At 40.6% G+C, this 14,642-nt stretch overlaps 2 protein-coding genes across 2 annotated transcripts; one reads left to right on the top strand and one right to left on the bottom strand.

Annotated features, from left to right (window-relative positions):
* Positions 1–766: 766 nt before the first annotated feature.
* On the bottom strand, positions 767–7,980 carry LOC133964619 (cytochrome P450 4B1-like). The gene is made up of 12 exons (XM_062398798.1): positions 7,720–7,980; positions 7,064–7,208; positions 6,883–6,927; positions 6,669–6,796; positions 6,184–6,308; positions 5,865–6,019; positions 4,938–5,044; positions 4,143–4,333; positions 3,916–4,049; positions 3,473–3,537; positions 2,848–2,930; positions 767–1,313 (listed from the first exon to the last, which is right to left on the bottom strand). The coding sequence occupies exons 1-12, from the start codon at positions 7,897–7,899 to the stop codon at positions 1,145–1,147; spliced, it is 1,527 nt and encodes a 508-aa protein (XP_062254782.1). The 5' UTR covers positions 7,900–7,980; the 3' UTR covers positions 767–1,144.
* Positions 7,981–9,214: 1,234 nt separating this feature from the next.
* On the top strand, positions 9,215–11,986 carry med18 (mediator of RNA polymerase II transcription, subunit 18 homolog (yeast)). The gene is made up of 3 exons (XM_062400281.1): positions 9,215–9,587; positions 10,622–10,716; positions 11,317–11,986. Exons 2-3 carry the CDS (start codon positions 10,644–10,646, stop codon positions 11,871–11,873), a joined length of 630 nt encoding a protein of 209 aa, XP_062256265.1. The 5' UTR covers positions 9,215–9,587; positions 10,622–10,643; the 3' UTR covers positions 11,874–11,986.
* The last annotated feature ends 2,656 nt before the right edge of the window (positions 11,987–14,642 follow it).

The following is a 14,642-nucleotide window of genomic DNA, read 5'->3' as shown; positions in this document are numbered from 1 at the left end:
CAAAACGTTTTCTAGCTTCTCTTTGCACCATAGAATTTTTTTACATAACAATCTCTGCACACAATGAACTGTAAAAAGTGGCAGTATATTGCGGGTCAGGAATCAAAAATGAAGATGCAGTGATTAACATTCAGTCTCACTGACAGACTGACTTTTGCAGACCACAAGAATGGAAAATTACCTATTAGACACACCACTCATGAAGCTTCGGCCCATGAGTGAACCAATTGGATGGAAAGCGTCAATGCTTCATGATGCTACATCTCGCCATCACTACTTGTATGCTACACGCTAACATCGGCTGCTAGGTGTCAAATTGTGATAGAAGTTGTAAACTGATCTGAAAAGACTCACATTCTCCAAGTTTTCAAGCTGTCAAATGTAGTCCAGTGATTAACATGGTATAGAAGTAACTGGAAAATTTAAATAAGTTTAGCTTCTTTCATTTTTCAGCAGTGGAAATGAATGAAACTTTGTATTGAAGTATTTAAATTATGTAGTTATGTAAGAAAGGTTGGTCATAGTTAAAAGAACAGGCATGAGGTCGCCCATAAAGATGCACTGCTTTCCAGAAAGAGCAGCTTTCCCTGATAATACAGTGGCTGTTTCACAGGATCCTCAAATAAATGAAAGACTGAATATTCGAGATAAAAAAAGTCCTACATTTTTTCAAACTGTGCTTGTGACTTTGTTTTGTCGCTGTGGACCTGTGGATTTTGTTATCATATTACTGTAGATAAAGAAATGACTTGACTCAAACTCTACGGTGTTTTAAGCTGTTGCCTTGTATTTGCATCGATATTTATTGCATGTAGTCTGATACACCGGATTTTTTGAAGGGAAAGTATTTTGACAAGCCGTATCTTCAGTGTACATAGCAAACACAACAGAAGCAAGTCAATAAGATCAACATAACAAGACATACAAGTGTCTCATAAGAACTCTGGTATGGTTCAAAGTACCTCAGGGGAAACTGTCACTCAGTCCTAGTATTAGCCTCAAATACTGACAGTCTACTGTTAATAGAAATAATCCAAGTTAAACGTTCACACTACAATACTCAAAATCTATAATATGCAAAAAGGCAAACAAAATATAAGTGCACTTTTCATTAGTTTGATCAATCCATTTTCAAAACAAGTATTTATACTACAGGTTGGATTTTAATGTGGATGCCATTGAGTGAGCGCAGCACCAGTCTGGGAATTATTTTGGGTTTGCAAGTGGTGTCCTCTGTCAGCTGATATCTCCTCAGCGTCAGGGCTGTGACCACCTTCATCTCGTTCATGGCGAAGTTCTGACCGATGCAGTTTCTGTTGGAGGAAAACGCACAATTGTGAAACAACGCGAGGATCTTGAGCAATGAAATACTTTTGGGTTGTAAAATGAGGTGTGCACAACTGTTTTTCATTAGGATTGAAAAACAAAGGTTTTATTTGGGGGTTGTGCAGACATTAGGGCTGGGTATTGCCTACAAGTTCCCGATACGTATCACGATACACGTCGCTTATGAATAATGACCATGTCCTTACAGAATTTACTACAACAGCTATTCTTTATTATTCCATATAGCAACAAAGGCAAAGTCTTTAGGAACGCACTACTCAAAATACAATTCTGGCCATTAAAAGATCTTAAAAGCAAGACAAATACTGATCTTTCTAATCCGAATAAAAAGGAAAAGGAGATGCAGAGAAAGGATCTGTCGCCCACGTATCTCTTCCCAAGATCCCCAGATACTGTGTTTTTAATGTCCCTCGTGAGTGCTGAGTCTGTTGCTTGGACATGAGCGCCGTTGCACAGCTGGGCATGCAGCGGTGCTATAACAGACCGCGTAGGGGTCTTTTCTTCAGACATTACGAGTGTTGTAACTTTTAGCAGCCTCGGGGCTTTAGCCACATCTTCAGCACAGGCCAGGTCGGCTTCAGTTAAGGATCGCACAACTCCTTGGCATTCTTCCACACCCTAGTGGAGCGTAAGTAAGAGACAGTGGGCATTGCGCGGCCAAATTCAGACTGGGGGCAAAGCATTTCACGTGCAATAACTCCGACAGTTTATCCACTGTCTCCTTCACTGTTTGTTTTGAATTGAGCCGTGCGCTGTGTTTGTCTTTGCTGCCCCCTATTGGCATTATTGTGCACTGCAACATGGGTGATGTTTCGTTTTCAAGACAGCCGTCCCAACATTTTGATGCCGTATCGATACAGTAGCATCTGCATCGATGGTAAATGGTAAATGTTTTTGTATTTATATAGCGTCTGTCAAGTCTTGATGACCACTCAAAGCGCTTTACAGTACAGTTTTTTTTTACACAGACCACTTGGTTATGTTGTAACCTTGGTTTTCTGTGTGAAGTTACTATCTCTGTGAAGTAACCTTTCAGCTGGTTGTTTTTATCTATTAACCAAACTGATACACTTTCCACCCAAAACCTGGGGCTTTTTCTTTCAGTAGAGCGTGAATGAGCCTCAAGAAATATTTTTAAGTGTCTTTTTTGCACGTGTACATTCTGCCGGGTTACAAAGGCCAAAGCCCTAAGCAGCGAAAACACTGCTCCTGAAGAGCCTCAAACTCATTTGCATTCCTGGCTTTTGTTTTTTTTTTCATTTCCCCAAGTAACATGTAACACGGCTGCCTTGGGTCAAGTTACCACGCTACAAACAATTCCATTGCTCCCATGGCAACATGAGGGGAGACACACACAATCTGAACTGAGTTACTCCAAGTCTCATATTCATCTGTCTGATATTTTCTTGTGCGAACGGAAGGCAATTGTGACGCTACACATCCTGAACTGAGTATTACGACAGCTGTAGACCTCCCTGCCAAGCCTATGTGTGGACAAACCTTGACCCAGCTGAGAAAGGCACGAATGCGTGAGGTGACCTTTTGGAGACATTCTCTGGTAGGAAGCGCAGTGGGTCAAAGACCTAAGATGATGAAACAAGGACAAAACAAACATCAGAGTGGCATAAATCAAACATCACAGTCCATTTTCTAATTTGGACATGCAGTAATATTTGTCATTGTTAATATTGTATTCCCCCCCCCCCCGTCATAGTTGCCTTGCTAATTTCCTGTGTTGCCTTTTCTCCTCTTTGTCTTTTATTGTTTGTCATGTTTTTATGTAAGTAAGGCACTTTGTTAGTTTTTACAAGAGGCACCAGGATATGACAGGTCGCTCCTGGTACTCGACTTAAAGAGGCAGATGAGTGTGACCTTGTTGTAAAAAAACACACATGGCACCAAGAATATCTAGAGGCATGACTTCACCACCCGATTGACAGAAGTACGATAAAAAGTTCTGTGTATATATCATTTATACAATGAGGGACTAAACAACAAAAACCTGCATGAGCCAGTGTGAAACCTCCACTTCAGACGTATGTGGAGACACGTACTGATGCAAGGACTGAACACAGCCTCTGGTCTCTAAGAAAATAACCCTCAAAACTAAATGATCTTGACTTACATAAGGGTTTTCCCAGACGGTTTCATTCATGTGAATCCCATAGACACTTGTTCCAACAAGACAACCTATCAACATGAAAAAAATAGGGGAATTTTAATTAAGGAATATGCATGTGATCAGACAACATCTTACGTTATAACAGTTTCACCTTCAGCGCATACAAACCCTTAGATCTGGATTTCACCAGCCTGGGGTCAACAGTGACTGACCCCAGGGTGGCGAAATCCAGATCTAAGTGTTTGTATGCGCTGAAGAACGAATACATAAAACAAAAATGATTCCATCAAAAGTTAATATTTTAGCTTTAACCAGTAGGGTAAAGGTTCCAGTTCCAGATAACAGTTCGCCATCATATGAACTAATGTTTAACTTTAAAAAAAACAGTTAACTGAGACCCCATCGTGTTTTCTACTATTAACTACTGACAAGAATAGACCACAGACCTGCAGGCAGAGTCCTCCCATCACAAAAGGTCATGGGTTTGGTGAGTTGTCTGGCCATTCCCGGTACAGGAGGGTAAATACGAAGGGATTCTTTTATGCACATTGTTGTGTATGGAATTTTATTAAGATCCTCCCTAACAATAAAATACAACAATGTTAGTGCACAACCAATCCAGCACATTTTGCCTGGCACTGCACATGCCAGTGTTTTCAGTACACAAGCTTACCACTCTATGGTGTCCTTGTCTTGCAGGACCTCCGTGATCTCGTCCCTGCACTTCTGCTGGTGTTCTGGGTTGCAGGAAAGACAGTAGAGGATGAAAGCGATGCCGCTGCTTGTGGTGTCATGGCCCTCGAACATGAAGGTGTCCACTTCAGCCCGCAAATCTTCATCTGACAGACCCTGCTGACTCTCGTCCTAAAGGTGCGATGAAAGGACAAAAATAACACATTTGCCACTGCTACTACTATGACGGCTAATAGAAATAGCCAGACAGTAGCTGGCTTAGAGCAACTTGACCTCATAACAAAAGCACAAGAAAAGGCAGTGAGGTTGGTTGGTGTTGCGTAATGGAAGTCAGGGAGATAACACGCCTGTTTACACCTTCACCAGGTCAAAGGTGGGGTTAATGATAGCTGAGGGAAGACTGCTGTCTAACTGGGCGGGAAAAAAGATCAGTATGTCATTCAGTATGAGTTAAAGCTGTGCTACTAGCTAGTCTGCTGCATATCACAGGAGCTTTAAATAATTAATAGAAATAGAATGATTTTAAACATTTCCCCAACATTTGGATGTAAACTTGGTTAGCTGGAAACTGCAGCTTAACAACTCTATTAAGCTGCATTTTATGCTATAAAAAGTGCTAAATAAATACGGTTTAAAATATTAATCACAACAACAATAATCCTAATACAAAACTAAATAAATAACAATAATTTTGTTTAAATTAATATTGTTATTATTTCTGAAAACATGTAATTTTGTAAAATCACAGGTTGGAGCCTCATATCATTAAACCTACTCTTGCACAGAGAAGGATGTCCAGGAAGTCCAGGTTTCTCTTGGCCTGTATCTGGTCCAGCTCCTTCTCTTCCTTCAGTTCTTCTTTTCTCTTTCTTATTACATCCTCTTAAAAGCACAAGATAATGGATGAGTAGTTGCAGACCGAATCTGGCTTTGCACAATGCAACATGATCACTACCACCTGGCAGGTGCACACATAGACATCTGAGGGGGATTGAGCACCTGGCAGTTTTTTTTCCTGGAGAGAAAGGGCCCTTTTTATTGGGTACTTTTTTAAATAAATGCATATTACCTTCCTGTTTGTGCACAGCCTCCCTGTTAAACGAATCTGTTAATGGAGCACTGGAGCACTACAGCTGTGGTCTTGATTCTTAGATGCATCGATGCAGAGACAGAACATTATCGTTTCATGTTGTTTTTAGCTTTGTCTGAGTCTCTGTTGGAGTCTGATTCGCCATCACTGCGCTCACTTTACAGTTTAACAATAAACACTGATCATAAGTTACGCTGACATTTACTTCATTGTCGCAGAAGACGCGACGCCTGTGAAGTTTTCTTTACATTGGAGAGAAAGAAGATGACCAAAATCTCAAAATTGACCATTGCATGAAAAGCATTGTTTTTGCCTTTAGTGTCCTGCCTAGAACTGCAAACATTTTATTGTAGGCACATCATCTAATAACTATTAATTCTCCCATTGTTGAGTATTTAACAATTGTGTAAGGGTAATAAAACAAATGTTTAATCTAGTCAGAAATGTGATACTTTATTAAAAAAAATTTATAAATAATTATGAGAGGTGCCCTTTTTCTTACTTGTGCCCCTGCCCCCCAACATGTCTATGCACGTCCCTGAGTACCATTGATATGTGTGAGTTGTTTCTGATGGTCATTCATCAAGTGATGTGTGCAGCAGCAGAGCTTACCTGTATGACCGTGAGCAACCCTGCACGCTTTCCTGAATCTAAAGCCGTGTGGGCTGAGGTAGAAAATGAGGTCGTTGTGGTACGGAAACGTCCTGAACCGCAGGTTGACCAGATAACTGAGTTCATACACAGCTTTGATGTATGCATTTGTTCCACTGAAATGATAATGTGGACAAATGTTAACACTGAAATGAAAATGTGGACAAATGTTAACAGCTTTATTTCTTCCAAACATGAGTAAGACAGCTGAGGAAGTAAAGACATGAGAACATCGGATGGAAACTGTGAATGGTTGGAAGGACAGTTTGTATGGACTCACCTCTCGGTCTGACAGTTGCTGTTGTGGCTGAACGCACATTTCAGGATGCTGTCCAGTGTCATAAGGCTCACATGTTCAAACAGTTCAAAGGACTTGTTGGTGTCGCCATAACATTCCCATTTGTCCTGGCAGCCGTAAGAGAACAGATGTGACTTCTCCTGCTCCAACAACTCCAACAGACTCATTAAAGGGATAGTTCACCGCAAAATTTAAATCCACTCATTATCTACCCATCACTGTGCCGATGGAGGCGTGGGTGAAGTGTTTGAGAGGTAAATGGAGTTGCAGCCAAATCCAATACAATTGAAGTAAACAGGACCTCATCCTCAGATGTAAAAAACCCACATGTCATCCATGTGTAGAATTTTCATTTTAGGTGAACTATCCCTTTACTTTGACTCCATCGAGCCCCCTCTTGTTGTACTTTAATTGCTACCTCAATTATTAGAGGTTTAATAAGCTTTTAGGCACTGTGATTTACATACCAACATAATTTTAGTAGAATCAGACATCAATTTTACGTATGGTTTCAAGACATCATAATGGAAACCTGGCGTCAAGAGTCGTCTGTGGCGAAACCACTTCTGACCGCTTGACACCAATAAACCATCCCCTGAAACAGACAGAATATGTGTACGTGAATCACAACCTAAAAACAACAACCTGTCATGAGGCAACACAGACAAAGCAGAGTCTTACCAATCCAAGTCTTGATAAACCTGTACGCCATATCATCTTTTGGTTCTGTGAAGAAAGAATCACAAACAGGTTTTGTTACTTTGATCCTTTTGTTTTTCTTTATTGTATCGCATATATAAGACACATTTGACCACAATGTTATAAGGATATATCATAAAAAAAAGAATGAACTCTTACACACCTGTTGATGTCAGAATGGTTTTTACATAATCTGGGTGGTGAATATTGACAAAACAAGTAAAAGGACCAAACCACAGTGGGAAAGCATACGGGTACTGCTTTGCCCACTCCAGCAGTTTGTCAAAGTCCTTGCCATCTTGTTTAAACTGAAACAAAAATCTAAACATGTGAGACATCAAACATTCACCTGCACAGTTTGCCAGTCCTCTATGAAGAACTGTTTCCTATGCTTGAGTCATGATGTTAAACCACTGTGCGTCTCGCGTGTGAAGAACTTGACTTGACTATCATTAGAAAAATGTGCCTAGTATGAAAAAGTACACATAATAAAGGTGAAGGTATTTACTTTAATATTATGTCAACAGATCATTATATTATTGATTAATATCATGTTTTAGTGAACAGAATATTATTTAATTCACCTAAATAACATGTAAGTTTAGATAACGACAACAAATGTCAGATAAATATAGAGCAGTACCAGTAGTGAAATATAGTGGAGTGAAAGTATAAATGCAAACACTGGACTACTGGCACCTGAGGTGTAAATGTTTGGTGATATTCCATAACTGTTAATGATGATGGCTCATCCATGAACTGGTCCCAGTGCAGGGTGCTGTCTTATAGCTGAGTTACAGAGGCTGCAGAATGTTTTACCTGACGGACGTGTCCGAACAGCCAGTGTCCCGGGGGTCCAGGGAAACACTCGGTGTTACTGAACCCAGCTTTTCTCTTCGCCAACAGGAGACTGAGTTTATAAACAACAGTGACCAGACAGAGCACAGCGAACAGGTGATGCATGCGGGGCCAAGTCACGAGAGCCTCGGTGAAGTCCATACTGAGGAGGAGGTGGTGGAGGAGAACCCCCTGTAGCAGGAGAAACTCTTCAATCTGGTGTTATTTAACTGCGAGGATTTATGCTGGTGAGAGGAGGAGTCTGCAGAGCTCCCTCTCTCTCTCTCTCTCTCTCTCTCTCTCTCCCTCCCCCACTCTCTCTCCCTCTCACTCTCTCTTCCTAAAACTCTACCTCTCTCTGTCTCTCTCTCCCACTCTCTCTCCAACTCTCTCTCTCCCTCTCCCACTCTCCCACTCTCTCTCTCTCTCTCTCTCTCTCTCTCTCTCTCTCTCTCTCTCTCTCTCTCTCTCTCTCTCTCTCTCTCTCTCTCTCTCTCTCTCTCTCTCTCTCTCCCTCCCTCTCTCTAGCGACAAATCAGAGAATCTGTTGTTGTTTATTCTTTTCCGGGTCACACCGGACACAGTTCCACAAACCACTTCGTCAATATTGCTGATAACACGATTGTGAGATCCACTCATCCATAGACTGTTAATAAAAAGTCTCATCAGCAGGAACGAAGAATCAAAGTACAGGACTGAAGAGAACCCGCTGGCCACGTGGTGCTAGAACAACAATCTCTCCCTGAATGTTTGATAAACAAAGGAAGTCGTTATCTCCCCGCTCACCAAGAATGGCACAGCTATCTTCACAAATTTTCAACAGATAATAAAGATATGTCTTTAGAAATATTCGACAGATTGTGAGTAAATTATAATTCAAGGAACACGTTAATTACACAATCTGATTTTGATGCATATGAACAATTATAATAATTAAACAAATTCCGTTTCATTCTAGGATAAAAAATGACTAATATTTTGAAGATTATCCTAGTAGGATGGAGTATATTGGGGTCAGGACACACTTATGACTATTATTACTATTGGTACAAATGAACCATCAAACAGACACATGCAAACGCAATGGTGAACTGTTGACAAGGTAAAGAAAGGATTATTGTATATGTCATATGCCAACCTCCTCTTCTTTAAATGTCTTAAATCATTTACCAAATCTGATTGGGAAGATAACTTTCTGGCTACTATTTATTTTTAGTGTTTAAAGTAAGAGAAGAAGAGTAAATTATCTCAGTATTCCTCCTCATTGTTTATGTATCTATGCATCAATGATAACAATTGAATGATCACATTTTTAGTTCTAGTATCTCTATAACATTCGGCTACTTGTAACTTGACTTGAGTAGTTTTACTTAAAAAAATTATATTTCTGAGCAACATTCACTTCTTCCATGACAGGGAGGAAAACAAACTCCTGTCCTGTAGGTGGTGGTAGTGTGTCTAGAAGCTGCTAACTTGAGCATAACCACCCGGAAGACGAACAGAAGCTTCTCATTCATCTGTCTTCTCTCTTCCTCTGATAAGTGAACGAGCTCTTTGTCTTCTTTCTTTTTCTTTCAATCTTCTTTCCCCTAGTTGGTTGTTTTAATCACATTTAACTGCTTCCACGCTGAAATGCTGAGCACGTCCTCTTGAGCTGCATTGTTGCTAACTGATGAAGCTAACGTGGCTAGCAGCTAGTTAGTTAGCTAGCTAGCCGTGTGTTGATTGAACGAACCGGTGAGGCCCAACTGGATCCTCGGTCTGTCCCGTGGAGACTCCCCCGAAGACGAACACGCCGCAAACCAAACCCAGTGTTCGTTGTCTTCATTTTGTTCCCCGAGGTTTAACAGGTAAAACAGCAAACTACTTTGACTAGGGGGGTAACTAGAAGAGTTACCTTTAATTATTGTATGCTACATGCTAAAACTGGCTGCTAGGTGTCCAAATGTGATAGAAGTTGTAAACTGATCCGAAAAGACGCTCCAAGCTGTCAAATGAAGTCCAGCTACTCAAACGGTAACAAGTAACTGGTAAACTTAAAATAAGTTTAGCTTCTTTAATTGTTCAGCAGTGGAACTTAATGAAATTCTCAATGCTTAAGGTCGAAATTCCCACATATGTTTAATGTTGACTATTTACAAACACTCAGTTTGATAATATTGTATTAAAGGAGGTAGAGGTGCACCTTCATTGAGTAAACCTAGTTAATACTAAACTAATGCTTTCTTATCCCACACTCGTGCAATAAACCCAGGATCCATAAGTTATACTGCACAATTAGTAATTGTACAGAGTTGTGGATTTGGCTTCATGCAACTTTCCTGGTGAGAGGTATTGTGTTAGATAGATGATTCTTTTATTTTGTTCATCCCATTCATATCTTTGAGGATCTATGTGGCCAAATAACAGAATTGCCTATTTGCTTCCTTCAAAATCAACATGTTTCCCTTTAAAAATTATTTCAATGCAACATAAACATTACACTTCATGAGGCTGGGAGTTATTATACAAGTGTTGTATTGGAGACAGTTGAGCGTTTTAGTTGGGTGCATAAAAGAGAAGAAGGCAGTTAAAGAAGTAGGACAGATTAGTTGATCAATGTTCATCTTACGATAAGATAATGATAAAAAATAAACCAACATATTACGTCTGGTCAAAACAGCTTAAAAAGACAATGCTGTTGATTTATATTTGATTTCCACTTTCGAGAGAATACCAAAGTCTGACTGTTGAATGAATTCAATGTTTAGATTAAATTAATTATGAATGTAATGACATGTAATGACATTGATCTACATGAATTTCAATAGTAACTGGTAAAATGTGTTCAAAGGTATTAATATTTAGCAGACTGTTGTAGTAAATTAATAATTTCCTCCTTTAGATTCAGAAGTGCCAAAGTAAAGATGGAGGCTCCTCCTGTCACGTCGATGCCAGTCACTGGCGGCACAATCAATATGATGGAGTATCTGCTGCAAGGTGAGATTAGTCAGATACAGCCGCTGTTGAGGACAGAGGATAAAACGTCTCAATGATAGACTATGAACTGCCTTGTTACAAACAGCGCCTAGGACTGAGTGTGACAAATACAATTTGTGATAAGTGGCAAGGTTTACATCACTAATATAGTGCTATGAGATGTGATAAGTCAACATGTCAATAACTTAAGCTTGTGAGTGTCGGAAAGTACTGTAGATCTAGAGCCTATATCATTCTGTCGTATATCTAACAACCACACAATATTCTGTGTCACTTTAATGCATAAAACAGGCTGATTAGAAAAAACACACTGCACATACTAGCAATCAGAACAATTTTAATCTATATAGATGGGTAAGAAATAAAGGAAAGACTGTTGTAAATGCTTTAATGATATGCAGGGAGATCATGACCTGCCAGAACAGGTTTTAGAGATAAACTGTGTTTATTGATGGCTGGATGAGCACTATTCTTTCAAAAGAGCAATCCCCATTTTGTTTTAAAATGACAGTTATGATCAAAACATATTGTGCAGTCTAAGTCATCTCTCTACATCATTCAACTGCTTTAATAATGCTTCTCTCCCCTTTAACCCTTCAGGCAGTGTGTTAGATCAGGCCCTTGAAAGCCTCTTACATCGTCTCCGAGGTCTGTGTGACAACATGGAGCCGGAGATCTTCACAGATCATGAGTTGGTTTATCTTCTCAAAGGCCAACAAGGCAACCCCTTCATCCTGCGTGCCCGGCGCTCCCTCTCCCACCCCACGGCTCCCTGGCATCTCCGCTACCTGGGCCAACCTGAGGTGGGAGACAAGAGCCGCCATGCCCTAGTCCGCAACTGTGTGGACGTGGCTGCTTCTCACAGCCTGCCGGAGTTCCTGAATGAGATGGGCTTCCGCATGGACCATGAGTTTGTGGCGAATGGACACATATTTCGAAAAGGAGTAATGAAAGTCGTGGTTTCCAAACTGTCACGCATCCTCGTACCAGGGAACACCGACAACACGGAGCGTCTGTCACTTTCATACCTGGTGGAGCTGAGTGTGCTGGCTCCCGCTGGTCAGGACACTATGTCAGAGGACATGCGCAGTTTCGCTGAGCAGCTCAAACCCCTGGTTCACTTGGAGAAGATAGACCCGAGCAAACAGAGACATTGACTGGACTCTCTTACTATTGCGATAGACAAATTCTCATGTTTCTTTTTTTTTTACACCAATGTTCTCTTGTTACCTAAAATGAAATACAGTGCATCTTTGATTGAACACTTACACTTCTGGTCAATTTGTTATATGAGCTGGAAAATGTCTTCTTCTTTTTCTTTATTGGATGGGTGGCACCCAACGTCAAGGTGCGTTACAGCCAAAATGTGCTTTCACTACACAACCACATACCTCAATTTCCACAAGAGAAACTTTATCTCTCTGTCAAAGAGTTATATTATACCTTAGTTTAACTTCAGCCCAGTTTAATGAGGTGACTTCATTTGTAGTAAGTATTGATCTAGTTGTTCCCAGACTAGTGGAGTGTTGAATTGTTCATCGAGGCAACACTTGTGATGTGTTTAGAGGAAGTGGAAGCGTCTTGAACAAATGACGAATTTTGTTCACAATAGATTTCAGCAAACAACCCGAAACAGATCACCACTTGTCATTTGCTGTATTGTAAATGTAGCATAGATATAAACGAGGCTCCTGCGATATACATTTTCTTAAAATGATTATTTGTCTGCTTTGTTACACCAAGGTGAGGAAACAGCCACTGCTCAACAGTTACTGATGATTTGTCACGCCAAGAAAAGTCTTTAATTTCCAGGAAGTACCAATTCACTTTCATGATTATTGTTCTATGTATAAAGATACAAAGTCATATTTGATCGCTTGATTTCCAATGAGTGAACATGTTCATTGTTCACCACTAGGGGTCTCTCATGCTCTTCGTGCAGCTGTCCTAAAAGTAGTGAGCTGAAAGCTACCTCAGATCATCTACATGAGCTACGGTTGCCATGGAAATAATTAGTTGTGAGATCTGCACATCTTTTCCCCCCACTCTAATTAGCTTTCTCAATTGCTTAATGATACATAGACCTGTGCAAGCCTTTCTTTCTTCCCCCAACAAAAGCATTGATTTCCCTTCGCTTCCCCTCTCATTTCTACTGTTAACCCATTAGTGCCTCTTTCATGGGAACTTGAGCTGAGACTATTTTGCCTGAAAGCACTGCAGCTCCCTCAGGTTATATATATATATACTACTGTGTCGACATTATGGCCAATCCACCGTGGAGACTGAAGTAACTAATGCACATCCTGTCAGTTATGATAATAACGTGGGCAATCTGACATGAGTGCTTCTAATAACGCTGCTACAGGAGGATGCATTTGCAGGGCTTGCGAATGTAAAGTGACCATGTGCGTGTCTGAGGGGAGAGCTCGGGGCAGATGGCTGTCTCTACACGTTGACCTACCTGCATATCAACGCTGATGAGGACAAGTTCACTGAGGTGGAAAGGTGAGATGACATTGCTTCTGCTTACATTTCGTGCACCTGGGAAACCACGCTTTGCACATTTGAATATACTGTTCATCATATTGCTGAAAGATTGTGTATTTTGAAGAAAAATATTTTGATGCACAAATTCAATGTACATATACAGCCCTCCCCTTTACATGAAGTTGCCTGTCAATAAGACTGTTATCTGATGGAGACAGTTTCATGTTCCAACAAGCAGAAGCAGACTACTGGCCCTTAGGACTAAAGCATGATGTTTCAGCTCTGAGTGAATTATGTATTAAAGAGGCAGATGCCTCCTTGCCAAAGGCTTTATATGTCCAGCATGGATACACTACAGTCTGCTGGCCTTCTTCCACTTAAACTCGTGTTTAGCACAGTGCTCTTTGGTGATGAGCTGGACTCCCACTGCACCTCCACTCCGCACTGCCTGGAGAAAGGAGGCATAGCTAGGCTAATCAGTGTCTTGGCATCAGGCCTGCTCGACTATTGTGGACGTAGCCAACCACTGACTTGCACAAGTGAGGGATTTAGCTTGTTGCCAGAGGCAATATGATAAGCTGCATGGTTTATTTTATGAAATTCAGATGGGAGTGACACCCTATCCAAACACATGTATGCAAAAATCCAGATAAATCTGGGAATTGGGTTTAACAGGGGGTTAAGATACCGAGTGATCATCAAACCTGATTCATTTTCATTGTGGATTTGTTATTGTGAGTCAGGAAAAGTGTGGGGCTCACAGAGGCAGCACATCTGCACTTACTATGGCTACAGCAAACAATAAGTTTCATTATCAATCAAACCCTTGCTTTTCCAATTCACTTATTGATTGTTTTGTCTATAAAATGGCTAATAATAGTGAAAAATGGCTGTTACATATTCCTGGTGTTCAGTTTGAATTAATTGGGAGAAGCATCATTGGAGAAGCTGGACCCAGGAACCATTCAGTTTTTTTATTGATAATTGACCTTGATGATTGATTACATTTCCAAAACAATTGGAGATGCATAATGCAATCTATTTAGTGTAGGTCCCATGCCTTGTTTTCTAGTTCACAGTGCAACAACATAGCTGAGCTCCGACAGCCTTTTAAACATCTTAAATATCATCAGTTTATAACACAATTAAGCCCGCTGCACTTTTGGGTATGAGACGAGCGCTCACTGAGTTTCTCTCTGGGCCGTTTGGTTGCTCTGGGTCTTTAACTGTTAAATATAATTAATTGACCAAGGCAGACAGTGTTGGTTAATCATATTTTGTTAGACCTCTGAAATGGGGATAGAAGCCGTTACCTGCACATGCCTTTGCATTCCACTCCACAACACAGTCTTAATTAAAACTCTTGGCACCAATTGTCTTTGCTGCCTCTGAACATAATGTACATAGTTGGCAGCGCAGATGCCAAGATGCCACCAAAA

This window comes from Platichthys flesus, chromosome 11 (assembly GCF_949316205.1).
Source record: "Platichthys flesus chromosome 11, fPlaFle2.1, whole genome shotgun sequence".
Classification (NCBI taxonomy): Eukaryota; Metazoa; Chordata; class Actinopteri; order Pleuronectiformes; family Pleuronectidae; genus Platichthys; species Platichthys flesus.
This window is presented reverse-complemented; position numbering and strand designations above follow the sequence as displayed.